Source organism: Sus scrofa, chromosome 7, assembly GCF_000003025.6.
Source record: "Sus scrofa isolate TJ Tabasco breed Duroc chromosome 7, Sscrofa11.1, whole genome shotgun sequence".
Classification (NCBI taxonomy): domain Eukaryota; kingdom Metazoa; phylum Chordata; class Mammalia; order Artiodactyla; family Suidae; genus Sus; species Sus scrofa.
Window position 1 is genome coordinate 120,627,487 of NC_010449.5, and position 27,998 is coordinate 120,655,484.

General features: G+C 57.5%; 1 protein-coding gene across 1 annotated transcript; it reads left to right on the forward strand.

Annotated features, from left to right (window-relative positions):
* HHIPL1 (HHIP like 1) lies at positions 5 to 27,998 on the forward strand. Its single transcript, XM_021099689.1, has 9 exons — positions 5 to 296; positions 8,389 to 9,035; positions 11,333 to 11,476; positions 14,066 to 14,394; positions 14,860 to 14,986; positions 17,187 to 17,332; positions 19,713 to 19,794; positions 23,045 to 23,127; positions 26,423 to 27,998. Exons 1-9 carry the CDS (start codon positions 24 to 26, stop codon positions 26,959 to 26,961), a joined length of 2,370 nt encoding a protein of 789 aa, XP_020955348.1. The 5' UTR covers positions 5 to 23; the 3' UTR covers positions 26,962 to 27,998.

Consider the following 27,998-nt stretch of genomic DNA (forward strand, 5'->3'; position numbering starts at 1 on the left):
GCGGGGCGGAGCGGGGCGGCGGCATGGCGGGCCGGGCCGGGGCCGGGGCCGGGGCGCTGCTGGCGCTGCTGGCACTGCGGGCGCTCGGGGCATCGGCGCACCCGCAGTGCCTGGACTTCAGGCCGCCCTTCCGGCCGCCGCAGCCGCTGCACTTCTGCGCGCAGTACTCGGCCTTCGGCTGCTGTGCTCCCGAGCACGACGCGGCGCTGGCCCGGCGCTTCGGGGCCCTGGCGGCGCGCGTGGACCCCGCCCTGTGGGCCGAGTGCGCCGGCTACGCGCTGGACCTGCTGTGCCAGGTGAGCGGGCTCGCGGGCGGACGGGGCGCGCGGCGGGCGGGCGGGCGCGCGCCCGGGACCCTGGTCCCACATCCGAGAGCCGCGGGTGCAACCCTCCTCCGCGAGGATCGAGAGTGGGCAGGGGGCTTTGGAACCCGAGGCCCCCAGCGGGAGTGATTTGGCACAGGTCTGGGAGACGGGCATCCTGGGACGGCTCTGGGCTTTGCCATCTTTATATTTGTGACGTGGGCGTTCGCTGGGCCTCAGTTTCCCCTCCTAATGAGCTCATCACTCCCTCAGAGTTTGGGGGCTCCTCTGCCTGGGCACTGCCTAAAGACAACCCCCTAGTGCCCGGACCCCAGAGAGCCCGGCGCTTGTCTGAGTACCAGTGGGGGAGGGCTTTGTCCCGTTCAGGGCTCCCCTGCGCTGCCCCTGGGCAGGTGGAAGCCAAAGAGCCCTGTAGAGGGCGTGGTCAACACGCTTGGGTTTATGGTGGGGTTTGGGGGACCCCTGCTCCCAGTGAGGGCCCTTTCCCCTCCTGAAGGAGCAGTCTGAGAGCTCCTCCTTACTCTGGGAATCTGACATGCACTGGTGCTCGGATCCTGGGGGAGCCCGGGTCCTGAGATGCCCTAGGCGCTTCTGGACCCTACCTGGGTTGGTGCTGTGCCCTCTCCCTGGGGTGGCACCTCCACTCCGTGGAGACGCTGTCATCTTCCAAGACCACCTGAGTGACATCCCTTTGGTGAAACCTCTTTGCCCCATCTCCCCTCTGAGGGCTGAGCCCCTGCTTCTGTCCACACCAGCTTGGGCTTTAGCTGTTTCTTTTCCCCATTCGGGAGTGCCTGACCGGAACCCCTGGCCGGCAATGAGTCAAGGCTGAGATGTCCTAGGACCGGCCCTGGCCCAGCACGAGGCAGTGAAAGGATGGGTTGGTGGATGGGTCCTGTGTGGGCAGCGCAGAGGCGTAGCCTTCGGTCAGCAGGGGCAGGCGCTGATGGAGGGGTGGCTTGGAGTCAGATATACTGGGGTGGGCAAGTCATGACTGTACTTCGATCGTGTTATCTTTGCATTGGGGGCACCTTGGCCACCCCCGGTTGCCATGCAGGCTAAATGTCCATCCTCAGCGGTCAGTGGACGATCCCGGCTGGGTTTCTCTGCTGCATCCTTGGTCCCCACTGGCTGCCCAGCCCTGGACGGGGTCTGAGTCGGGGGCCTAGAGGCTGATTCAGGGAAGGCCCAGAGAAGCAAGGACTTGCTTAGCAGTCACGCAATCCAGTGCTGGTCATGGTGGCACGTGGGCCACGGTCATTGCCAAAGTGAGTGGGCCATCATTTGGCTGAGAAACAAGGGGCTGGGAGCAGACACCGGGGAGCTCCAGAACGCAAAGGTGGATGCCTCTGGTGGACGCTGCTGAACCCTCGAGCTGTGCCTCTCCAAGGAGCCAGTCTGGTCAAGCATCTACCTCGCTAAGGTGACTCCTGGGGACCAGGTCCTGTGATCGTCCCACCCCTGTCACATGGCAAGGTTCATGCATCCTCTCCAGTTTTTTTTTTTTTTCTTATTTTTAGGGCCGCACCCACAGCATATGGAGGTTCCCAGGCTAGGGGTCGAATTGGAGCTACAGCCGCTGGCCTGCACCACAGCCACAGCAACATCAGATCCAAGCCACGTCTGCGACCCACACCATAGCTCATGGCAATGCTGGATCCTTAACCCACGGGGCAAGGCCAGGGATCGAACCCACAACCTCATGGTACCTAGTTGAATTTGTTTCTGCTGTACCACAATGGGAACTCCACCTCCCCCACAGTTTTTATTGAGCATTTACTATGTGCCAGGCTGAGCCGGGCAGAGAAGGTGGGCAGGTCCAAGGAGGAAGAAGGAAGGGTCAGTCTTGCTACCCCCTCATCTGGCAGGAGGCTCCCCCACTCTCCTTGGGAAGCTTCCCAGCGTGGCCTGGCCTTGAGCAGCCAGTGGTGGAATGGCCGCTAGCACCTCACCCCAGGCGTCTCTTGGAGTGACCTCATGTCTGGAATGAGCTCGGAGAGTCCAGCCGAGGCTGGACCGTGGCTTCTTTGGCGGGGCCTCGTGGGAGGGCGGGTGAGCGCTGGACGGAGGACCGTGTGCGTTGCAAGCCAAGGCTGTGTCTGGATCGAGCCCCTCCTGATTTCCACCCGGGGAGGTGGCTGAGGTGCCTTATTTACAAGTTTCAGTCAATGACGACATTCAGGCATTTACATCTGCCTGGACTCCAGACAGGGGAGAAAGACCATGCCTGCGCCCACAGTTTCCCCAGAACCTGCCCCCATCTGGCACCCATGACTCCTCCGGATGCCTGGGATGGCTCCTTAGCCAGAGGGCAATAATCTCTCCTGACCCCTTCAGACCCTTTCCTGGAGTTTTGTTCATCTGCTGCCTGTGTCATCCGGAGGAGAAAAAACAGCTAGTGACACATAGCAGCTCAGGTCCCAGGTTGATGGGAGCCGGTCCACCCAGCCACCTTCTCGTGTAGCTGAGATGGCCTCTTTAAGTAACTGAAGTCATCAAGGCCTGGTTTCTGATAGAAGTCTGATAGCCAAACATGCTCGGAAGGCTCAGGACCTGTGCAGACATTCCCCGGAGCCTGTTGGGAGTTGGCCCTGTGCTGGGTGCTGGGCGCTGGGTTCAGAGGCAGTTGCCCAGGCACAAGCCCAGTGTCAGATGTCCTCTTGTTCATTTCAGGAGAGAGACACACAGACCCTCACCAGACAGACAAAAGGCTTCTCGGGGGACTGAACGCTATGGGGGCATAGGGAGAAGGGCCACACTTTCCCTGGAAAAGTCAGGGAAGGCTTCCTGGAGGAAGGAATGTTGATGTGCCTCTTTCTTTTTTTTTTTACTGCCACCCCAGCGGCATATGGAAGTTCCCAGGCTAGGGGTCGAATCAGAGCTGCAGCTGCAGGGCTACACCACAGCCACAGCAACACTGGATGCGAGCCACATCTGTGACCTACACTGCAGCTTGCGGCGACATCCGGATCCTTAACCCACAGAGTGAAGGCAGGGATTGAACCTAAATCCTTACGACACTATGTTGGGTTCTTAACCTGCTGAGCCACAGCGGGAACTCCCTGTTTGCCTCTTGATAATCTGTATTGTTGGAGCATTTACTCAGCAAACACATGCCTCTCTTCAGTTTATCCCTCCCAATAACTCCATGAGGTTGGAATTTTTTTCCCTTTTATAGATGGGGCCATAGGCACGGAGAGGTTAAGGGATTTGCCCAAAGTCACTCGGGGAATGGCAGACTCAGTCTCCAGTGTGCGCTGACCCTAAAGCCCCTCTCTTAATCACTTTGCCATATTACCTGCCTTCCTGAGGCCCCATCCTGTGCTGGGCCCTGGGGTCCCTGCCCTGGAGGGCCCCGTAGTCTGTGGGGTGGACAGACATGCAAAGAGAGACTAAGTCCTAGTCAAGCAGACCAGCTGAACAGTGGGGAGGTGACAGCAGAAGTGGAGTGCTCCCCCTGCAAATGACAGAGTCACAATTTGGTGAAGGTTGTGGCTGAGATATGAACAGAGAGCTACAGGAGCAGCCACAGGGGCCAGGAGTGGGGTGGGGTCCAGGGCCCCAACAGAATAGAGGTAGAAGAGAAGATTGCTGAGTTGGGTTTTGAGTCACGAATAGGAGTTTGCCAGATGTGGAAGTGGGTGTTCCATCCTGGAAGAGAATATTGGTCTCTTCAGCAAGGGTGGTGGGATGAGAAGCCTTCGGGACTCAGGGCCTTGGGTCAGGGGTGTCAGGGACTGCACAGTGGCAGCCTCAGGGCAGTGACGTGGGCAGGCTGTTTGCCTCTGTGCTGAAGGCCCAGACAGCTGAGTCGTGTCACAGTGAGTGGGTTTTCCATGGGTTTTCCACTACCTCCTACCGCCAAGCCTGTGGGCTTGATGCATATGGATGCCAAAATACCAGCCTGGCTCCCTGAAGGCCCCCCTTGCCTCTCCCTAGTTCTGGGTTGGGCTTTGGTGAGTGAAGGCACTCAGCCTGGCTTCCAGAAGTCTGTTTTCCTCCCCGCTGTGTCTCTGGCGCCAAAGCCAGTGCCTGGCACAGAGTCAGCACTCAGTCAACACTCGTTGAATGAAACTGCTGAATAATCTGAAAAGAGCCCTGGTCTGGGCACCATGAGGCCTGGGCCTGAGCCCTGGCTTGGCCACTTCTTGGCACATGGCCTTTTTAAGCCTCAGTTTCTCATCGACACAGCAGGAATCACAATGACTCTACCTCACAAGGATTAAATGTGGAAGTTCCCGGGTGGCACAGCAGGTTAAGAATCCAGGTGTTCCCGTTATGGCAAAGTGGGTGAAGAACCCCAATAATATCCGCATCCATGAGGTTGCAGTTTCGCTCCTTGGCCTTGCTCTGTGGGTTAAGGATCCGGTGTTGCTGTGAGCTGCCGGCTAGGGCGCAGACACGGCTCAGATCTGGTGTGGCTGTGGCTGTGGTGTAGGCCGGCAGCTGCAGCTCCAATTTGACTCCTAGCCTGGGAATGTCCATAGGCCATAGGTGCAGCCCTAAAAAGAAAAAAAAAAGAAAAAAAAAGAATCCGGTGTTGCCACAGCTGTGGTGCGGGTTGCAACTGTGGCACAGGTTCCATCCCTGGCCCAGGAACTTCCACAGGCCACAGGTGTGGCCAAAAAAAAAAAAAAGAGAGAGATTAAAGGCATTGTGTATGCACGCCGACCCTCCCTGGTCCACCCAGGGTGGCTGGCCTGGACTCACATGAGGTTCCAGGGGGACCAGGGAGAGGTGGCACGTGTGGAGGCCAGGCCCTGGCCGGCTGGCCCACTGGCCTGGCTGAGAGGAGAAACACACATTCCTGTCTGGGCCTGGGGCAGTGTTGACCAGACCCACAAGCACGTCCCCAAGTGGCCCTCAGCCCCGCAGTAGTAGCTGAGGGGGCAGGATGACAGGCCGTGGTGTGACCAAAAGCCACAATCGTTTAACGAGAGGGTGAGGCCCCTGGCCCGGAGCCTGAGAACACAACCAAGAGGGCAGCCTGCCACCCGCGGCCCCTGGGGGCCTGTTCTTGGAACCTGGCCTCGCCCTCCCTGTGAGGGGGGAGCGTGTGTCTGGGTCCCCCCCACGTCCGGAAGAGCATCTCCTGAGGCCTCCAGGGGCCTGGGGCTGAGTCAGAGCAGGCCTTGGCCTGACGAGCTCATGGCCGAGGGGTTGTGTGTCCGACAACACAAATGATTCCGTGTGCTCAGGGCACGGGCTCTAACGGAGGGAGGTCCTCAGAGAGCCTGGGGTGCCTGGGCCTCCGTTCTGGGTGCGGTGAGGCTCTCAGCTCGCAGGCGGTGGGTGCGAGCACTTGGAGCAAGGAGAGGCCTGGTCATGCGTGTTGCCTCTGCCTGGATTCTCAGGAAGCAGAACCCGGGGCTGAGCTCTGGGTCTTTTTCCTTGTTAGGGTGAGTGGACCCTGTCAGCAGGAGGGATAAGGGACAGAGGAAGCATCTAGTCAAAGGTGCAGTTTCAGGAGTTCCTGTTGTGGCGCAGTGGACATGAATCCGACTAGGAACCATGAGGTTGCGTGTTCGATCTCTGGCCTCATTCAGTGGCTTAAGGATCAGGCGTTGCCGTGAGCTGTGGTGTTGGTCGCAGACTCAGCTCAGATCCCGCGTGGCTGTGGCTCTGGCGTAGGCCGGTGGCTGCAGCTCCATTTAGACTCCTAGCCTGGGAACCTCCATATGCCGCGGGTATGGACCTAAGAAGCGAAAAATGAAGTTAAATTAAAGATGCCATTTCAAGCGGGCTGCCACCACATGGGACTGCTGCTTGAACTGGTGAAACCATGGGTCCAAGAAACCCCGGAAACTGCCAACCAGGACTGTCCCAGGCGGGGAGGAAGGCAGAACAATTATCTATCAGCTTCCTGCTCCAGGGGTCAAAGTTTTGCCACATCAGGCATCAACTCCCCCCCTCCCCGCATTCTGGGATGTACCCACATGGGTACTGAGTGGGGTGCCGAGTCCTATCAATGGGGAAGCCCTCGGCGCGAGGCAAGGGGGGAGCCACAGCTGTTGGGTTCTGCCCCGTGAAGGTAGAGCCCAGCAGACCTAGAAAAGGGACCAGTGAGGTCAAGAGGAGCTGGAGAGGTGCCCAAGGGGGTCCAAATCCTGTGTCTCATAGCTGCAGGATCAGAGGACCGCCCAGGGCCCTGCCTGCCAGGGGCTGAGCCCATGGTGACTGAGGGATGGAGGAAGGGGGCCACGTGGTCAGGCAGACGTGTGGGCGTGAGTGTAATCCATGCACATGCACACACGTGTGCACGTGCCAGGCACCCTGGGGCTGGGGATGGGGTGGACCCGAGACCAGACCGGATCCTCCGTGCTGAGTGACAGTGGGGGGCCTGCACCTCACTCTCCCCACCTGTACCACTACCCCCCTCCCTGCCCCCGTGGGCTCTTGTGGGGATTAAATAATAATGGGGGGAGGAGCACTTATTCTCTGTTAAGGGCTGGTCAGGGCGGGTTAGTATCAGCCTGGCCCCTAGGTATCCACTGCGGGCCTCCCTAGGCTAGACTTGGTCTCAGGCTCTGGGATGTGGCAGTGACCAGGGCAGACAAAGTTCCTGCCCTCGTGGGATTTATGTTTCGAGGAAGACAGACAATCAACATATAAACACATTGATTTTTATCATATTATCACAGAAGATTAAGGTTTTTTTTTTGTTTTGTTCTGTTTTGCTTTGCTTTTTAGGGCCACGCCCATGGCATACAGAAGTTTCCAGGCTAGGGGTTGAATCAGAGCTATCGCTATGAACTACACCACAGCTCACAGCCATGCCAGATCCTTAACCCATGAGCAAGGCCAGGGATTGAACCTGCATCCTCATGGATACTAGTCAGATTCGTTTCTGCTGAGCCACAATGGGAATGCCAAGATTTTTGTTTTTTTAAGCCGAGTCAGAGCCCAGGGGAAAAATAGGGGTGTTGGATGGGTGAGCAGGGAAGATCTCCCCGGAGGGGCCCCTTGAGTAGGAATATAAATACGACGAAGGAGTGGCTCTTGCAGCTCTAGGGCTGAGGAGCATATTAGAAAAGAATGTGTATTATGGATAAGCAATGAGCTCCTGCTGTCCAGCACAGAGAACGATAGCTAATCACTTGGGATGGAACATGATGGAGGATAATGTGAAAAAAAGAAGGTATATAAATGCATAACTGGGTCACTTTGCTGTACAGCAGAAACTGACAGAACACTGTGAATCAGTTAGAATAAACATTTTTAAAAAAGATCGTGTATTGGAGTTCCCATGGTGGCTCAGCAGGTTAAGGACCTGACTAGCATCCATGAATATTCAGGTTAGATCCCTGGCCTTGTTCAGTGGGTTAAGGACCCAGCATCTCTGAAAGCTGCAGCGTAGGTTGCAGATGCAGCTCAGATCTGGCATTGCTGTGGCTGTGGCTTAGGCCGGCCAATTAGACTCTGCACCTGGAGACTTCCGTGTGCTGGAGGTGTGGCCTTAAAAAGAAAAAAAGAAAAGAAAAAAACGTGTACAAAGATGCCTCAGACCGTCTTTGGCACACAGTAAGTGCTCAATGCTGATGCCACTGTTTTTTTGTTGTTGTTTGTCTTTTGTCCTTTTAGGGCCGCACTTGCAGCATATGGAGGTTCCCAGGCGAGGGGTCGAGTCGGAGCTGTAGCGGCCGGCCTACACCACAGCCACTGCAGATCCGAGCCGCGTCTGCGACCTACACCACAGCTCACCGCAGTTCGGATCCTTAGCCCACTGAGCAAGGCCAGGGATCGAACCCACAACCTCATGGTTCCTAATCGGATTCATTTCTGCTATGCCACGAGGGGAGCTCCTGATGCCACTGTCGGCAGAAGTGGCAGAAGTAGTAAGAGTGTGGTCATTCAGACAGATGCATCAAGGCAAGAACGAATGAAGGTGTGGCCGCTGCTCTAGTTGAGACAGTTGGTAGTTAATGGCCAGAAGGCGTCGTCCCCAATTTACAGATCAGCAGACTGAGGTTCTAGGAGGTGGGGAGACCTGCCCGAGGTCCCACAGCTGGTAAGCCCGCCCCATACCCCCCCACAAAGCATCCGCGAGCCGGCCCTGTCTCTGCAGGAATGCTCGCCCTACGCTGCCCACCTCTACGACGCGGAGGACCCGGCCACGCCGCTGCGGACGGTGCCCGGCCTCTGCGAGGACTACTGCCTGGACATGTGGCAGACGTGCCGGGGCCTCATCCGCCACCTGTCGCCGGACCGCGAGCTCTGGGCGCTGGAGGGCAACCGTGCCAAGTTCTGCCGCTACCTGTCCCTGGACGACGTGGACTACTGCTTCCCGCGCCTGCTGGTCAACGAGAACCTCAACTCCAACCTGGGCCGCGTGGTCGCCGACGCCAAGGGCTGCCTGCAGCTGTGCCTGGAGGAGGTGGCCAACGGGCTGCGCAACCCCGTGGCCATGGTCCACGCCCGGGACGGCACCCACCGCTTCTTCGTGGCCGAGCAGCTGGGGCTGGTGTGGGCCTACCTGCCCGACCGCTCGCGGCTGGAGAAGCCCTTCCTGAACATCAGCCGGGCCGTGCTCACCTCGCCCTGGGAGGGCGACGAGCGGGGCTTCCTGGGCCTCGCCTTCCACCCCCGCTTCCGGCACAACGGCAAGCTCTACGTCTACTACTCGGTGGGCGTTGACTTCCACGAGTGGATCCGCATCAGCGAGTTCAGGGTCTCGGAGGATGACGTCAACACCGTGGACCACGACTCGGAGAGGTGCTTTCGCTGGGAGCGCAGGCGGGGCGGGGGCAGGGCTGCAATCCGGCCGCCAGCTGGGATCCGCCCCAGGGTGACCACGGAGGGCCAGTGGGAGTTGTGCCGCACCGGTTGTGACATAGGTTGAAGGGCAGGCCTCGGGAGGGGGCTGGACCCCATCTTCAGGGGTCAGCGGAGGGATGGTTGTCACAGGACATCGCAAGATCATGTCCAACTCCTGGATCAGGTGCTCTGGAGGCTTCTTTTCATTTGGTTCCCGTACAGCCCCATTTTGCAGATGAGAAAGTGGAGGCTCAGAGAGGTGAAGGCACTGCCAGGTCGCCCAGCTAGACAGCATCAGAGCTGGAGCCCTGGTCTGTCTGGCTCCCTCCGAGGCCCAAGCCACCGCTCCCGCCAGCCTGGCTTGGCCCCAAGGTGCCGTTCTCACCAGACCTGACCCCATCTCCCACTCCTCCCCTGAGCCTCACCCGTCAAGCAAACTGCTCTCCTCCCTGGCCCCCAACAGCTTTGTCCATTCCTCTCCTCCAGGCCTCTGCTCCTCTCAACACCCAGCCTGCTCTGGGTATTAGTTATGCCCCAACTATTTTCCAAATGGGTTTGACCTGGCTTGGGGTGAAGGGCCTACATCATCTGCCTCCAGCAGAAAAATCAATCCTGTACCAGGTCATTCGAACAGGCAGGTGTTAGAAATGATGAGTGGGGCAACGGCCGGGAAGAAGGGAAGCAGCGCTGAGTTTAGCACCTGAAGGGCGCTGCCTCCACCGTTTGGGCTGCAAGGACAAAGTGAGAGGTGTGGTTAACGGAGCCCCTGAGCTGGGGCCACTTGGTGGAAGCTGGAAGCACAGTGGGCAAGGGCAGAGAGGCGCTGGAGCCAGGTAGGAGCTGCAGCTACTGCCAAGATGCTCGGGAGGTGGGGGCAGGTGGGGGGGGGGAGAGGGGAAATACCCTGCTTCTCCCTTACATGCTCCCGTGCCCTCCAGTTTCCTGCCAGTGCTTGCCATTGGCTGCACCTAGCTGGAGGCCAGCTAGCTGAGGAGCATGGGAAATGTAGTTTGCAGGGAATGGGAGGGTCAGGCCTGGATCTGAGGACAAATAAGCAAGCAACAGCCCATCGTGAATTTGGTAAAATTGTAAAATCTTGACATGGAAAGTATAAAAAGAAGGACTCATATATGCTGGCTCATGCGAGGTCCAATGTAGATCTTGTCTAGTAGCAAGAAAGGAGTTGTCTGAGGAGTGAGTGTGGAGTTGAGCACGACCCACCCCATCCAGCCCACCTCCTTAGAAGTTACAGCACAGAAGTTCCTGTCGTGGCTCAGCGGTAACGAACCCCACTAGTATCCATGAGGACATGGGTTCGATCCCTGGCCTTGCTCAGTGGGTTAAGGATCCAGCGTTGCCGTGAGCTGTGCTGTAGGTTGCAGTCTCAGCTTGGATCCCACATTGCTGTGGCTGTGGTGTCAGCCAGTAGCTGCAGCTCCAATTCAACCCCCAGCCTGGGAATTACCATATGCTGTGGGTGCGGCCCTAACAAGGCAAAAAAAAAAAAAAAGAAGTTGCAGCACGAAACAAATGAGAGTTAAGTGTAAGACGTGCTCAGCTTAAGTGGCTGGTATGTGGGCAGCTATGAGGATGAAGAAACCAGTTGTGCCCATCAACCGTTTCTCTTGACCGTAACAGGGCAGGTACTAGCAGTGGAGAGCAATGGAAAAAGCACTAGACACACACACACACACACACACACACACACGGGAGCTCCCATTGTGGCTCACTGGATTAAGAACCTGACAGAGGGTCTGTGAGGATACAGATTGAGCCCTGGCCTCCCGCAGTGGGTGAAGGATCCGGAGTTGCCGCAAGCTTCAGCATAGGTCAAGGATGTGGCTCAGATCTGGTGTCGCTGTGGCTGTGGTGTAAGCCAGCACCTGCAGCTCTGATTAGACCCCTACCCAGGGAACTTCTATATGCCACGGGTATGGCCCTAAAAAAGAAAAAGAAAAAGAAAAAGCACTAGACCAGAACTAGAGGACCTGAGTTCTAGTCCAGGCTCTGCCACCCATGGGCTTTGTGACTGTGAGCATGTTGCTCACCCTCTCTGAGCATCTCGGTTCCCACTGGCACAATGGCGTGAATGATACCTGCCCCGCCTGCCGAGCCTCCAAAAACCACCTGCTATAAAGGCTATGCAAAGCCTTTCCAACTGTGAAATGGCAATCAAGAGAAAGGAGACGTGATTGCTGTGATCTTGTTTTGTGGTTTTGGCTGAGGTTTTTTTTTGGGGGGGTATCTTCTTTTAGGATCATTCTGGAGATTGAAGAACCAGCCTCGAACCACAATGGGGGCCAGCTGCTCTTTGGGGACGATGGGTATCTCTACATCTTTACCGGAGATGGCGGGATGGCTGGAGACCCCTTTGGAAAATTTGGAAATGCCCAGAACAAGTACGTTCTGCTTCGGTGGGCTGCTGGGTTGGTTTCCATACTCTCCTGGAGGTGGGGTCACTTCCTCAGCCACGCCATGCAGAGCAATGGAAGTGGCTTTGGGCCCAGCTCCGTCCACGGCTCGCCAGCTGGGGAGGCCTGTCTCTTCCTCTTACAAAGAGGAATGAGAGTAATCTCCCCAGGGAGGCTTGCCATGGGGAAGAGAGGTGAGCCTGTTGTCATGGGCCCCTGAGAAGGGACATCACCCACCCTCTGGGAAGATGAAATTTTTCTCTGAAGTCCACCCAGCCCTGCTGGAGCTGGAGGAAGAAAGGGGGTCTGCTTCCCAGACCAAATGGGGGGGTGTGAGCTGGTTGGATGAGGCCTGGGTGCGTGGGCACGTGGGGTCTTTAGTGGCCTAGGATGGTCCAGAAATGGAAGTAGAGTCTTGCTCTCAGTGTCTCACTTTGGGGCTTGAGCAGATGGCCTGCCACCATTCCCGTTGTCACCCCCCCACACACACACACACGCGCACACACGAGTCTTGTGTGTGTACGTGAAGATATCCATGGGTCTCAGGGCAGCCTCCTCCGTTCTCTGAGCCAAAGTTACGAAACCTTCCTTAGCCCAGAAAGTAAAAATAGCGTGTATGATGTTGATTACAGTAATTAAAATGTTCACCATTTGTGATTTGTGCTTTCATATGTGACAGTGTAAGAATCATTGCAGCTTTCTCATGTTTGGGATCTATTTAGAGAGGAAGTGGAGAAAACAGGAATTAAGGATTTGTGGATAATTGGACAGAACTTAAAACACTATTTTGCTGCGATGAGTTTTGCCCACTTACATACCAAGCCTGGCGCATGGTGTGTGGGCTCCAGGAAGCAATAGGCCCCTTGGTACTGAGCAGGCTGGAGCATATGAGAGGACCTCCCTGGGCCAAAACCTGAAAGTCCGCGGTAGGAGATTAACTGTGCAGCCTCTATTAGGAGAGAGCTTTTTATCATCAGGAAAGACGGTACTTGTGAGATGTCCTTAAGGATGAGGGGAAAGCTTGGGTGCTGATGCTGTGTGAGGATGATGGGCAGACCAACCAGTCCAGCCCTGAAAAGAAGCCCAGAGGGAGGGCACCAGCATGGTAGCAGCTAGTGGAAAGCCATGCAGGTAATAGGTGCATCGGAAATCACAGATGAGGAGTTCCCATGTGGCTCAGCAGGTTAAGAACCCAAGTGATATCCATGAGGATGCAGGTTTTCTTCCCAGCCTCGCTCAGTGGGTTAAGGATCTGGCATTGCCACAAGCCACAGTGTAGGTCGCACATGCGGCTCAGACCTCGCTTTGCTGTGGCTGTGGTGTAGGCTGGCAGCTGTAGCTCTGATTTAATCTCTAGTCCGGGAACTTCCATATGCCACATGTGCAGCCCTTAAAAAAAAAAAAAAAATCAAAGCGCAGATGAAAAGGGGTGTGTTCCTCACTGGACATCTGTGAGCACATTCCCCCGTCATGGGTCACGTGTCATACAAAGAATGAGCCCCCAAAGCTACTCACCCCCAGTAGCTGCGTGGAGGTGAAGGCTGCACCCTCTTCTCCATGGCTCTAGGGAGCACATTCTGAGGTCTCCTGGCTCCAAGGGCCCCAGAAACCGATGTTGCCTGGTGCCAGGGAGTGACCTCACTTCCGGCCCGGAGCTGCCAAATCGTCCCTCTCTCAGAACCTGGGCTGCCTCATTTTGAGATCAGGGTAGAGTGTGGGGTGAACTGAACCGATTCTGGGGCCTGTTTTGCTCTCACTTGTGCTGCCAGAGCCCTGGGCGAGGTGGGGGGCGGGGAGAGGCAAGAACCTCAGCCTCCCATCTCCTGCTAAGATCTGCAGTGGTCACCCTCCCTCTTCCTCACCCTGACCTGTACTCTTGAATGGTGCACTTGACTTTGGTGGCTGTCATTCGTTCATTCACTCAACAAACACTTAATGAGCACCTACTCCACGCTGGTCACTGTGCTGGGTGCCGGAAGGAAAGTGGAAATAGAGGTCATTTTACTAGTACCATTTTCATCCTGCAGCACAATGCGGTAAGTAGGCAGGAAATTGAGGGGCCACCCTGACATTCAAGTGGGGGCCACCAGGGCTTGGCTTGGTTAGCAAGTGTGGTAAAGAGCTTGAGTTTCTGAAGCCAGGCTGCCTAGGCTGGATGCCAGCCTTACCATGTACGGGTTTTGGCAATTGGAGACATTATAGGACCTTTCTGAGCTCAGCTGCCCCGTCTGTAAAATGCGGATCGCAATAGTACCCACTGCCTAAAAGATTTGTTGTGCGGATGCAAGAAAGCAATAGATGTTTGTATGTCCAATGCTTAGGACAGAGCCTGGCACAGGAAGATGCCCGATAAATGATAAATAAGGAATGAATGAATGAATGGGGTGACCAGTTGGTAGGCAGCTGAGAAAGACTTGAACCCCGGGGTCTCTGGGCCCACGCCGAAGCTCACCTGGTACCTGGGTTGGCCTTGATCCTGGGGCCCCAACACCCTCTTCCCCACACCCGGCCCTGGGTGCCCGAGCCCCCTGGCGCAGGGCGACCCCGAGCCGGCGCCTTCTCCCACCCGGCCCGCAGGTCGGCGCTGCTGGGCAAGGTGCTGCGCATCGACGTGGACCGCAACGAGCGCGGCCCGCTCTACCACATCCCGCCCGACAACCCGTTCGTGGGCGACCCCGCCGCTCGGCCCGAGGTCTACGCCTTCGGGGTGCGCAATATGTGGCGCTGCTCCTTCGACCGCGGCGACCCGGCGTCGGGCGCCGGCCGCGGGCGCCTCTTCTGCGGCGACGTGGGCCAGAACAAGTTCGAGGAGGTGGACCTGGTGGAGCGCGGCCGCAACTACGGCTGGCGCGCCCGCGAGGGCTTCGAGTGCTACGACCGCAAGCTGTGCGCCAACACCTCGCTCGGTGACCGCCACCCGCCCCGCCTCCGCGCGCCCGGGGTCTCCCCCCATCGGCCCCTACCCCCTTCCGTCGGTGCCCCTCTCCCAAGCCGAGCCTCACCCCTTGTCCTGCGCCCTTGGCGACCCCCCAATCCTAGACCTGACCTCCCCACCCTCAGTGGCCTGTGCGGATGTGCGCAAGCGCCTCCCTTGGTGGCCAACCATGCCCTCACTGGGGACTTCCCAGGCCGGGTGTCCCCGCTAGAACGCTCCTTGGCTCCTTCACGTCTGCCCCTGCCGCCCCCCCCATCACTCCATGCCGACGCAAATCCTCCCCCCACCTTATAAACTTTAAGCGTCACTTTTTCTGGGGCTCCATGTCGGGCCCTCTTGGGGACCTCACACCCCCTTGCCTGCGAGACTCAGGACCACCCACGAAGCTCTATTGTGAACCCGTAGGCTCACCCCAGCTTCTCCCCCCACCCTGCAGATGACGTGCTTCCGATTTTCGCCTACCCGCACAAACTGGGCAAATCTGTCACTGGGGGCTATGTGTACCGGGGCTGCGAGTACCCCAACCTCAACGGCCTCTACATCTTCGGAGATTTCATGAGCGGGTAAGTGGCCCGACTCAGTTCTAAGAGGAGCAGCGGGGAGGGGTCGGGGGTGGGGGGGATGAACCATACTCTTGACAGGCTCTGGGCGGTCTCACTCAGGGAAAAGCGGGGACCTGCCATAGCATCAACTGACCAGAGGAGTCGCCCTGCTGGAGAGAGGGGAACTGAGGCTCGAGCCCCATCTGACCTTGGGGCCCCGTGGCGCATTGCTGCAGGACCCTCACACTCTATAGTGACCGCCACTGACTCACTAGAGGGTGTGTGTTTTGGGGCAGGGGGCGGGTGTTGGGGTGAGTCGCACCCCAAACAGGTTTCTGAGGGGTGATGAGAGGGTATATCCCAAGCCTGCTCTGTCCCTGTGGCAGCTCATGGAGCCTCATGACCACCTTGTTCTCCCATTGTCCAGAGGGGAAAACTGAAGACCAGAGAGGCCCAGGGCAGATAGACACCTGGCATGATACTCAAAAGTGCAGCCGAGATGGCCTGTGTCTGAAGCCTGGTGCACTTATCAGCTATGTGACCCCGAGCTGCTATGTGCTTGAGTTTTTCCTCATCAGCAAATGGATAATAGCACCTGCTTCCTAGGGTTGTTTGAAGCCTGTTAATGCGTGTACAGCACTTAGAATCTAGAACGTGCTCCATATCTAGTGGCTCTTAATTATTGCCACCCTAGCCTCTCCGGGAGAGGACAGCTGAACGGGCTTCCTCAGGAGGGGGGCCAGGAAGCGGGAGGCTGGCAGAATTCTTTTTTTTTTTTTTTTCCTTTTCTAGGGCCGCTTCCACGGCATATGGAGGTTCCCAGGCTAGGGATCGAATCAGAGCTGTAGCTGCCGGCCTATGCCACAGCCTCAGCAATGCAGGATCCGAGCTGTGTCTGCGACCTGCACCACAGCTCACGGCAATGCCGGATCCTTAACCCACTGAGCAAGGTCAGGGATCGAACCCGCAACCTCATGGTTCCTAGTCGGATTCCTTAACCCTTGCGCCACGACGGGAACTCTGAATGCTGGCAGAATTCTTACTTCTCGTAGGCTGTTGACCTGGCCAGGCTTGTGACCAGTGTGTCTGCAGCTGGAGCTGACAGAGAACCCTGACCTGGGCCTCTGGTTGCCCGATCCTTCTCCCATCTGGGGGCTCTGCCTCTGGGATTCAGTTATCCCATCTGGAAAATGGGTCTAGATGGAGCCTCTGTTTTTACCCCAATTCTCCTTTTTCCCCTTCTGCTGTCCCCCAGGAGTGCCCGAGCCACCTGAACACACACAGTGTTGCAGACATTTCCCAGGCCCCTTTGCTGAATTAGAGGGACCAGAGCAAGAGAGTAGAAGAGAACCTCATACCCAAGTCAGGGAGTCAGATCCACGCACTCGGTGCCCCCCACTTTAGCTTCAGAGAACCTGTGAGCCATGCCAGGGAAGCCCAGCACAGGGGCAGTCAGGAGGGCTTCCCAGAGGAGGGGTCGACAGAGCAGGGCCTGAAAGTATTAGAAGGGAGTAAGGGACAAGATGAGCATGTTCTGAGGATGCAAATTCTCCATTTCATGCCCTAAAGTGGAGGCAGCTCCAAGGTAGGGGCACCATATTTGGCTGGGCACCAGCCTTGGAGGGGTATGAAACCACAGTCCACTCCTGATTGCCTCCTGCTGGTCGGTGGGTGGGGCCGAGCTGAGGGGTGGGAACCAAGCTGGTCTTGTTCACCCCTGTGCTTCTCCTGGTATGTAGCAAGGGCTTGGAAAGACTGCTTGCAGGAGTTCCCTGGTGGCTCAGCAGGTTAAGGACCTGGCATTGTCACTTCAGCGGCTCAGGTCACTGCTGTGGCACAGGTTTGATCCCTGCCCCAGGAACTTCCACATGCCATGGGTGCAGCCAAAATAAATAAATAAATATTAAGGGACTGCATGCAGGGCTGGCTTTGTGGGGTGTTCGGCCTGTGTCCCTTGCATGGGGTCCATGCTCAGAAGGGCCCACACTTCTGAGTTGAATACTCTGCTGTCACTGGTTGAATACTCTGCTGTCACTGTCTGGAAATTTTTAGGGCTTTTTGAACAAGGGGCTCCTGCATGCTCATTTTGCACTTGACCCACAAACTATGTATGAGCCTGGTTGCACGGATAAGAGACGAGTGGGCGGATGAATTGGTGGGTGGGTGGGGTTCCCCTGGGCACCCTGCCAGGCATGACCCCACAGTCCATCCTCCTTTGCAGGCGTCTCATGTCCCTCCGAGAGAACCTGGGGACAGGCCAGTGGCGGTACAGCGAGATCTGCATGGGCCGCGGCCAGACCTGCGCGTTCCCAGGCCTCATCAACAACTACTATCCACACGTCATCTCCTTCGCAGAGGACGAGGCCGGTGAGTGCTTCCGAGGCCTCTCCATGGGGGCTGCCCAGGCCTGGGACTGTCCCCCGCCCCGTGGGTCCTTCTGGCCTGGGATTCGAGGGGTGGCGTCTTGGGCCTGAAATCACCTTCAGGCTGGAGGGAGATGTGTTTAGGGGGCTCGAAACTAGCTTGGGCACCAGCCCTCACTCGTCTGAGCTTCCGCTTTGTCATCTGGAAGATGGGACTCGTGGTCCCCCTCCTCCCTGCCCCCTCCCCAACCCTGGGCAGGGTTGCTGGAAGGAAAAGCATGATACCATAGGGACGAGTCCAGGGCGGTTGTGGGACCAGGAGAGGACCTGGGATGATGCCGCTGCCGGCAGGTGGGGGAGAGCGCCTCCCTGGGCATCTCCAGCACCCAGGCTCCTGGCCGCACATGGATCAGGGCCTAAAACGAAACCGCCTTGTCTTCAGAAAGTGGTGGGCACCGCTTTCTTGCTGGTCGGCGGGTCCCTCATGCAGACACTTGTGTTTTCAATGCAAAGAACGGAGGGGGAGGGGAGAGGAAGAAGGGCCAGAGAGGCTGGATCCCGCCTTTGTCCTTGGCCCCAGGATTGTCCCTGGACAAAAGCCGAGGGGCCCCTGGTGGGGCCCGGTGGATGCTTGGCCAGGTTACTAGGCAACGCCCACCCGGGGGCCTTTCGAGAGGTGTCCCCTGCAGGGCCCAGTGCCCAGGGCCCCCAAGCCTGGGTCTGGGAAACCTTTGTTAAACCGACACCCGTCAGAATCTAAATTTTCCAAAGGGCAGCCCCAGCCCCTACTGCCCTCCCCAAGCCCAAGAGGCCCTTGAAAGCCCTTTCTCTTGGTCAGTAGGGGGTTAACATGTTTCGGAGGGAGAGGTGCCCTCCCTCCCGCCTCCGCCCCCTCCAGAGCCCAGGCTCAGAGGCAGGGCCTGGAAGGTACAGTAACCAAGGGGGCCCTTCCTCAGCCCTCTGAGTGACACTGAGGGATGGACAGCCGGGAGGAGGCCCCTGGAAGACAGACAGACAGACCAGGGACAGCATGTCAGTGAGCTTGGGCAGGCGGTCCCAGAAGGCACAGAGACCTGGGGGCCAATGCCAGCGAACCTCTCCCAGCTCCCAGCCTCTGCCCCTCTGCTCCATCTCTGCCACTTGCAAATTGCAAACCAGGGCCTTTGCTGTCCTGGTGTCCTCAAGACACAGTCCACACTGCAGGGACCAGGAGGGCTGCATGGCTCTGGCCAGGACTTGGCAGTACCCACAGGGGCTCCCTGCCTATGCCCGGCGTTGGAGCCATGGCTCCTCATAGATTAAGGCTGGATGGACAAAAGAAAAAAGAGTTCCCGTTGTGGCTCAGAGGTAACGAACCCAACGAGTATCCATAAAGATGTGGGTTCAATCCCTGGCCTCGCTCAGTGGGTTAAGGATCTGGTGTTGCCGTGAGCTGTGGTGTAGGACACAGATGCCACTCAGATCTGGTGTTGCTGTGGCTGTGGCATAGCTGGCAGCTGTAGCTCCAATCTGACCCCTGCCTGGGAACTTCCCTATGCCTTGGGTGCTGCCCTGAAAAGTAGAAAAGAAGAAGAAAAAAAAAAGGCTGGATGGGGCCTTGGTGTGCGCCTGGTCCAACCCTGTCACTTTACAGGTGGGGAGACTGGAGCTGGTTTTCCTGCCCAGCCACAGCACAGGGGGCAGTGGACCCAGCCTGGCTCCTGGAGACCTCCCAGAGTAGGGCCTCAAGCTGGAGCTTGGTCAGCCAAAGAAGACAATGGGAAGGGCATTTGGGCCAAGGGAACAGCATGTGCAGGAAGCTTCGAGGTGTTCCAGGGGCTGGAGTGTGGGTTCAAGGAGGGCTGCACAGCCAGGGAGGGGACAGTGGCTGCACCAAAGGTCTTCTCTCCAGATAGAAGCCCAGAGAGGGAAGCGATGGCCCAGAGGTACAGGCAAATTCATGGCTGAGCCCATGGACTCTCCAGCAGGGACCTGCTTGCCAGGGTGCCCTCTCCTCCCACAGGCTGCACCATCATCTCGTTGGCCTATTGCCCACCCACCCACCTCCTCCTGCCAAGGCAGTGCTGGTCCTTTTGGAAGGAGGTCACGGGCCACTGGCCCCTCAGCACCTGCCCTCCCCAGCCCCCGGCAGCTGGCCACAGCTGGGTCTACCCCAGTTCCACAGGTTACCTCTTAAGTGTCTGCCCCTTCAAGAATTCCTGAGGTCTCCTGGGCCTTGATGCTTAGACACCGCCGTAGGCAGCCCTCCCTAACTGCACCAGTCACCAGGGACGTGCCTTCCTCCGAGTTCCCATCCTGGCTCAGAGCCTGAGGTGGGGGGCGTGGGGCTGGCTGGGATGGTCTTCCGGGCAGCGTTCTCACGCCTTGCCTTGTTCTTGTCCCAGGGGAGCTGTACTTCATGTCAACAGGTGTGCCGAGTGCCACAGTGGCACGTGGGGTTGTCTACAAAATGATCGACCCCTCCAGGTGAGTCCCAGCCCATGGCAGGGCCTGAACCATCCCTGGGGGTGCATGTTCTTTTTTTGTTGTTGTCCTTTTTTTTTTTTTAGAGCTGCACCTGCAGCATATAGAGGTTCCCAGGCTAGGGGTCGAATCAGAGCTGTAACTGCTGGCCTACACCACAGCCAGAGCAACACCAGAACCTTAATCCACTGAGCGAGGCCAGGGATCGAACCTGTGTCCTCATGGATCCTAGTCAGATTCATCTCCACTGAGCCATGACAGGGTGGGTGGGTGTTCTTAACATCCCCATCTTCAGGTGGGAAAGCTGAGGCCCAGAAGGGGCCATGACTAGCTCCAGCTCCTGCTCCTGCGGAGGGGCAGAGTTGGGATTCAAAACCAATCTGCCAGCCTCAGAGTCTGGCTCTATTCATGATAGGAGAAAGCCAAAGATATTGCTGGGGACCTAGAAGCATAGGCTCCATCATTACATTTTTTGAAAAAAAAAAAAAATCTCTTTTTTTTCTTTTTTGGCCACTCCATGGGCCATGGAGTTCCCAGGCCAGGGATCAGATCTGAGCCACAATTGTGATCTATGCTGCAGCGCGGGCTGGGGATGGAACCTGCATCCAGGCGCTACAGAGATGCTGCCGCTGATCCCATTGTACACAATAGAAACTCCGAAAATTCTTTTTAAAATTTTAGGACGTGTTAGATTTACAGACTAGTTGCAAAGACAGTACAGCGTTTCCTATATACCCCTCATGCAGTGTCTGCTGTAATTAACGTCTTACATTATCATGGTATGTTTGTCACAACTAATAAATCAACATTGGTACATTACTATTAATTAATCATCACACTTTTTTTTTTTTTTGTCATTTTAGAGCCGTACTCATGGCATATGGAGGTTCTAGGCTAGGGGTTGAACTGGAGCTGCAGCTGCCAGCCTACCCCACAGCCACAGCATTGCCAATCCAAGCCACGTCTGCAACCTACACCCCAGCTCATGGCAGTGCTGGATCCTTAACCCACTGAGTGAGGCCAGGGATCGAACCCACAACCTCATGGATCCTAGCCAGGTTCGTTACCTCTGAGCTGCAATGAGAACTTCAAACATAGCACTTTTTTTAAAAAGTTGAGATAACTCCATACTTTGAAAGAAAAGAACGTCTCTAGTTTTTCCCTTGTGTCCTCTTCTCCAGCATCGCGTCCAGAATCCCACACCACATTTAGTCATCACGTCTCGTTAGCTTCCTCTGGTCTGTGATGGCTTCTCGGATATTCCTTGTTTGCCACATTTTTTGTTGTTGAAAGCACAAAGCTATATTAATTATTGACAGGACTGTTTATCCAGGGAAACATAAGCGCTTGCTCCTTGCCTTTCCCTGAGGGCTCTGCCCTCTTCAGATTTATGTCATCGTGGAGGAATATGCTCCAACTGCATTTTTCTTCGATGGTCTACCCATATTTTGTTATAAACATTTCCACGTTGCAACATCCCCCTGAAGGTGCGGGTTTGATGCCTGCATAATCTGCTGATGAGTCACCAGGCTGTAATTGCCTTATCCATCCCTTGGACATTAGGTCATTTCCAATTTTTGAAAAAAGAGTGCTTCTCAAAGGACATGTCACCAAATTCATGCCAGCGGCTGCCTGAGACCCACCATCTCCTTTAGTTTGCCCAGCATCCTCCTGGCTCATATGCCACAGAGGGAACCAGAGACTTAGGGAATTCTGCGCTAGGTCTCATGGGTGGGAGGAGCCAGGAGTGGCTAGACTCCCCTCCCCTCCCTCCCGCCCCCCAGGCCCATTTTGTCCCTTTCATTTTTCTATTTTGGAATCCATGCAATTTTTGGCACCCACAGCCTACTGCATAGGAGCCCCATTCCAGAACCTTTTGAAAATGAAGAAATGGGGAGCAGAGGGGTGAGCAGGCTCATCCATTACCCCAAACATAACCACTGTGGCTTTTTTTTTTTAAGGCTGAACCCATGGTATATGGAAGTTCCCAGGCTAGGGGTCAAATCGGAGCTGCAGCTGCCAGCCCACAGCACAGCCACAGCCATGTCAGATCCAAGCCACATCTGTGACCTACGCAGCAGCTCGCATCAATGCTGGATCCTTAACCCACTGAGGGAGGCCAGGGCTCAAACCCGCATCCTCATGGATACTAGTTGAGTTCTTAACCCGCTGAGCCACACAGGAACTCCCACTGTGGCTTTTTTTTTTTTTTTTTTTTGGATGAATCTCTTACCCTTTGGAAAACAAAAATGTTTACATAATTTCCTTAAGGAACAAAACTCAGTCTGAAGCGGGTGGATAGTATCTGGAGTTGAGGTAGCCAGAAAAGCCATCCTTTCTGCAGCTTGGAGAAGGGTGTGAGCTGGGGGATTTTGTTTCAACCTCTGCGGGGAAAGGCCCACGTCCCTCCTCCGTTTCCCTCTTTGGCCAAGGCTGCCTGAAAGCCATCGGGGGTCACGTGGCTGCTTCTGCCCTTGGGCGTGCCCCTGTGCTGCTGGAACCCATTGAAGTCTCGGACCCACGTGGGCTGGTCCCAGAATAGGATCGGTCCCATTCAAAGACTCACAGATCATCGGCCAAAAGCTCATTAAAATGGGATTCCATTCCTTCCTTGTGCTCCTCAAAGATGTCCAAGGAAACCCAATTCATAACCCTGGCAACCCCACTCGGGCTCCTTTCTATCCCAGCCCTCTGCAGCCTCGCACGCCCAGGCTCCCAGGTCCCTCGGTCCGCTGCCAGCCCCGAGGCTTTCTCTCTCTCCCGCTTTATTCTTTTTTAGCTTGACTTAACCTTTCCTTCTGATTCTGTGAAATCCCGAACCAGAGGGCCAGAGAGAAACCCTCCTCCAAGGCTGTGGGGGTGGGGACCAGGCGGGTGCATGCATCAGGCTGCAGTTACCAGACCAGCGGGCTGGGGACGAGGGTGACATTTGAGTACATCCCAAGGACACTTCATGCTCTGCATTGCAAGTGGCTCGGGAAAGAGTGAGCCACTGGCCCTGGTGCTGTTCAGGCAGAGGCCAAGCGGGCACTGCGCAGGCCGCTATGGGGGGTTCCTGCCCTGGGGCTGGGCCCTCGGGGTCTGGGAGGCAGGGAGCAGCAGGGACGCCCAAAGCCCCTCAGTAGCTGCTCCATCAGCAGGCACTGTGGTTACTCTCTGCACTGGCCCATCCTTTCCTGCCTTGGCTGCAGGGGGAGGGTTGCACTCAGGACGGGCCCCCGGGTGGGACTCATGACCTTCTGTGTGTCGGCAGGCGGGCCCCGCCCGGCAAGTGTCAGATCCAGCCCGCCCACGTGAGGCTCAGGAGCCGCCTCGTCCCCTTCGTGCCCAAAGAAAGTAAGTGCCCGCCAACAGGGGACACAGTGGGAGTGCCTACAGCCGCTGGGCACAGCCGACACCCAAGGGAAGTAGGGGGAACTCCGTAAACCCTTTCCATTCATGCTGGGCATGCCAGTCCCAGGCCAACGGGGGTGGAGGGGTGGGGTGGGGGGCTCCCAGGGGCCACAGGCCTCACAGGAAGTAGGGCTCAGGGAGAAATAGCTGGTCCCAGAGAAGGTTCGCTAAGAGTTCTTGGGAGAGACAGAGGAAGAGGGAAGGCAGATTTATTTGTGAGCGAGATGGGAGTGATTCTAGCCTCAGGGGCTCCTGGGGAGGGGCCTCTTGGGCTGGGTCTGCTATGATGGCTCTGTTTTGACAAGTTTGGTGTGTGGGGGGGTGCAAATCCTTATGACCCAAGGGCCTGGCAAGGCCACAATGACTGTCTGGGATCGAGGGCACCTGAAGAGGGTATGCCCTCAGGAGGGGCTGTGCCCCTTGGCCCAAACTAGGTGGGAACAGAGAGAAACCTGATGTTGTCAGAATTTCCAATTCTTTTTTTTTTTTTAATTAAATTTTTTTTTTCTTTTTTTTGGCCACACCCACAGCATCAGGAAGTTCCCAGGTTAGGGGTTGAATCGGAGCTGCAGCTGCCGGCCTGCACCACGGCCTCGGCAATGCTAGATCCGACCTACACCACAGCTCGTGGCAGTGCCAGATCCTTAATCTACGGAGGGAGGCCAGGGTTTGAATCCTCATCCTCAAGGATACTAGTCAGATTCTTAACATGCTGAGCCACACGGGAACTCCCTCCACTCAAAAAAAATATTGTTTATGGCCATACCCTAGACAGATGGGTGTTCCCAGGCCAGGGATTGAATCCAAGCCACAGCTGTGACCTACGCTGCAGCAGCAACAATGCTGGATCCTGTAACCCACTGCCCAGGGCCAGGGTCTAAACCTGCACCTCTGCAATGACCCAAGCCTCTGCAGATGCATTCTTTTTTTTTTTTTTTTTCCTAGGGCTTCATCGTGCCATATGGAAGTTCCCAGGCTAGGGATTGAATCGGAGCTGCAACTGCCAGCCTACACCACAGCCACAACAATGTGGGGTCCAAGCCGAGTCTGCGACCTACACCAAAGCTCATGGCAATGCTGGATACTTAACCCATTGAGCAAGGCCAGGGTTGAACCTGCATCCTCATGGATACTAGTACGATTTGTTACTGCTGAGCCATGAGGGGAACTCCCTGTAGTCACATTCTCAGCCCTCTGTGCCACGGTGGGAACTCCCCAGCTCTTCCTTCTACCACCTATGCATGCTTCATCCTGGGGCTATAATGCTAAGCAAGCTCATGAGGTTCCTGCCTTCTTGGGTTGTTATGCACAGCCTCTCAAGTTGAAAATATTGGCAACTAATTCAAAATTTTAAAAACCACCCTGTGGGCCAAAGGAAATACTTCAATGGCCAAGTGGGCCCAGAAGGGCTCCAGTTGGCAGACTCTGGTGGGGGGAGGAGGCAGGAAGAGGAGGGGCTGGGCACCTGGGCGGGTGGGGGTGCCCAGCCCCAAGGAAGGGTGCCCTGGTGGGGAGAGAGGAAGGTTGGGGGAAGGGTGAGCCGCGTGTTTGGGGAAGTTAATTCTGGCTGCGGTTGGTTTCGGGCCTTGGCAGAGTTTTCCATTCACTCATTCAGCAGTTTCTGCACTTTTGTTAGTTACCCACATGCTCTGTGCAGAGTGCTGGGGCCACAGGAGAAGGCAGACCAGGCCCTGTCCTGGCTGGGGCAGACAGGGAAGTCATTTAGGGTCCAGGCCTCCTGACGGAAGTTGTGTCGGGCGCCATGGGGACCCAGAGCAGGGCTGAGCTGGAGGTGGAGGGGCAGGGTGGGAAGGTGCTGGAGGGTTGAGCCTGTGTGGGAGGGGAGGGTTCATTCCAGATGGAGAGGAAGAGGCATCGCAGAGGTCGGGGAGGGGCAGTCTGGGCAGAGAAGACAGCAGGAGAAGCTAGCGCCCTGGGGAGCTGGAAGTCCTTACCTGCAGGCAGAGTGGGGCCAGGGGCCAGCGTGGGGGAGCGTCTGGCCCAGGTTCTGACCCCAGCCTCTGCTTGGTCTTGTATCCAGGCCCTTTCTCAGCCCCATTTTCATGGTTTTCAAAGTGAGACTGGGAGTTCCCAAATCTGACTTGTATCCATGAGGACGCGGGTTCCATCCCTAGCCTTGCTCAGTGGTTTAAGGATCTGGTATTGCCATGAGCTATGGTGTAGATTGCAGACGCGGCTCGGATCTGGCATCGCTGTGGCCCTGGCATAGCCGTGGCTCTGACATAGCCGGCAGCTGTACCTCCGATTAGACCCCTAGCCTGGGAACCTCTATATGCCTCGGGTGCGGCCCTAAAAAGCAAAACAAAAACAAACAAACAAAAATCACACCAAAGTGAGACTGGCTGGAGCAGGGGGATTAAGGGACTGGTGGCCCAGGAATCCCTCCCCATAATATCCGAGTTGTCTAGGGGTTCCACCTCCCCCGAGGGGGGCAGTGCCTAGCAGAGTGAAGTTTATCCCTCTGGCTGACCTGCAGCAAGTGTGGGGGCCATGTCCTGCAAGGACAAAGAGGATCAGCCACCTCGGCTCCCTGTCACCTAATGTGTCCAGGCCCTGGGGTGGCCGGAAGTGTATGTGTGGGGGTCAGCAGGGGCCCAGCCAGGCATCTTGATAGCTCCAATTCACAGCCCCCCCATCCCGTCCCCATCCCCGTGTTGGGCAGGGGCCAGCAGCCTTGGGAGCCTAGAGGGGAGGCCTTCTCCCCACCTGAGGGGCCCTGGACAGGCTGGGTCCCATCCTGCTGGCCTGCCCTCCACCCGTAGCAGTTTCTCCCCATCAGTGGGCCTCAGCTTCCTTGCCCTTAAGCCAAAGAAGGAACCAGAAAGGCCAGCTTGCTCCAAGAAGCCCTCCCAGACGCCCGCTTCCTGCCACTGTGCTGGTGACCTTACAGCAGGAGGGCACTTCCCCCTGCCAGACCTGGGAGTGCCCGGAGGGGATGCGGGCTGGGGGTGGGAGAGAGACCCATCAGCAGAGGCACAGAGCAGCTGCCAGCAAGGGTTCAGAATGACTGAAGAAGCACCCGGTGCCCAGCTCCAGGTTGGCATCCTGTGGGGCCAGGGTGACCGGAGAAGCACCCTTGGTGCCCCCAAGAGGCAGCTCATTCTTAGGGTCTGAGTGGAGGGTAGACCAACGACATCTTTCCAGGGGTCTGCCCACCGGGGTGGAGGGCTGGGGTGGCCCGGGGCCCCCTCTGACCACAGGCTCTTCCTCTATGCAGAGTTCATTCGGAGGACAGAGAGCACCCCGCGGCCCACAGCGCGCGCGCCCACCACCAAGGCTCCCCGCCGCAGTCGCCCCACGGCCGCTCCGCTTGCGCCCACCCCGCGGCCTGCACGGCCCACGGGGCGGCCTGGACGGCGGCGGGGCGGCGGGCGGCGGCGGGGACGGCCGGGCACCGCCGACCCCGCGCCCTCCAACGGCGCCGTGCGTCTGGTGCGGCCGGCGGGCCTGAGCCCCGGCCGCGGGCGCGTGGAGGTGTTCGCGGGCGGACGCTGGGGCACCGTGTGCGACGACGCCTGGGACACCAAGGCCGCCACCGTCGTGTGCCGCCAGCTGGGCTTCGCGTACGCGGTGCGGGCCGCCAAGCGCGCCGAGTTCGGCGAGGGCCGCGCGCTGCCCATCCTGCTGGACGACGTGCGCTGCGAGGGCAGCGAGCGCAACCTGCTGGAGTGCGCCCACGCCGGCCTAGGCTCGCACAACTGCGGCCACCAGGAGGACGCCGGCGTCGTGTGTAGCCGCGAGGACCCCGATCTGTAGGCGAGCATCGTCTGCCCAGCCTGACCGTCCGTTGTTCATCCGGGGCTTGGGAGGCCCCTCCCTCCAGCCAGGGTGCGCCTGGCGCGCGCACTGGCGTCGCGGGTGGAGGGGGCTGAGGGGGGCGGCGTAGGCGCGGCCCATCTGTCATGCTCTCCTGTGGATGCGTGCGAGGTGTGTGCACTGCCCGTGCGATCTTTGTGTGTTCCTGCCCGTGTGTCTTCTGCAACCCGGAAGTTGTTGCGTGGTCCCTCGGGGTGTGGTCTGCAGCCCAAGTGTTGCTTTCTTACCTCCCAGCATCTCAGGAGCAGCAGGAACACAGTCTGATGGGACTCTGAGCCCTGAGGGCAGCCACCCTTCACCAGCAGACCTGGCCCCTGGCTGCATTAACAGAGGCACAGCTGGTGCGCAGAGGGAGGGGACCAGGCCTGCCCTGCCCGTGGTGGGAGAGGAGTGTGGCCTGAGGCAAGTGGTCCAGAGGGCATGGACCAGCGACCTGGCAGTCAGAGTTGCTGAAGAGAATGCAAAGGCATCCAGTGGGGACAAGGGAAGCCATCAGACTGAGGATCCGGGGTGACCAGGAGGCCATGGCTGCCCCAGTGAGGGTCAGGCTGACAAGGAGGAAGGGAATGCCTGGGGGGAGGGGCTGCCAGGGGGCACTGGATGACTTCAGGGAGAAGCCTCCTGGCCATCATCATGCCGAGCCTGCATGGGCTGCTCTGGGGATTGTGCTGGGCTCCCCCCACCCTGCGGCCCGACTCCTCTGCTCCCTGGGACAGAAGCCACCACACTGGCTGGGCATAGCATCCACCAAGCACTCCTGGCACCATGGTCACTGGTGAGACTTCAAGTTTCTCCATTTTCAAGCCTGTGCCAGGGCCCCCTCTGTCATCTCTGTCCCCACGCCTGCTCAGTGAAAGCCTTGGGAAGCCTCTGATTCCTCCAGCCCAACGCCAGGGGCCAACCTGGCTATGGGCCCGCGAGACTACTGATGTTCTGTCACCCAGGGCTGTGCCAACAACGTGACTGTTTACAACCCC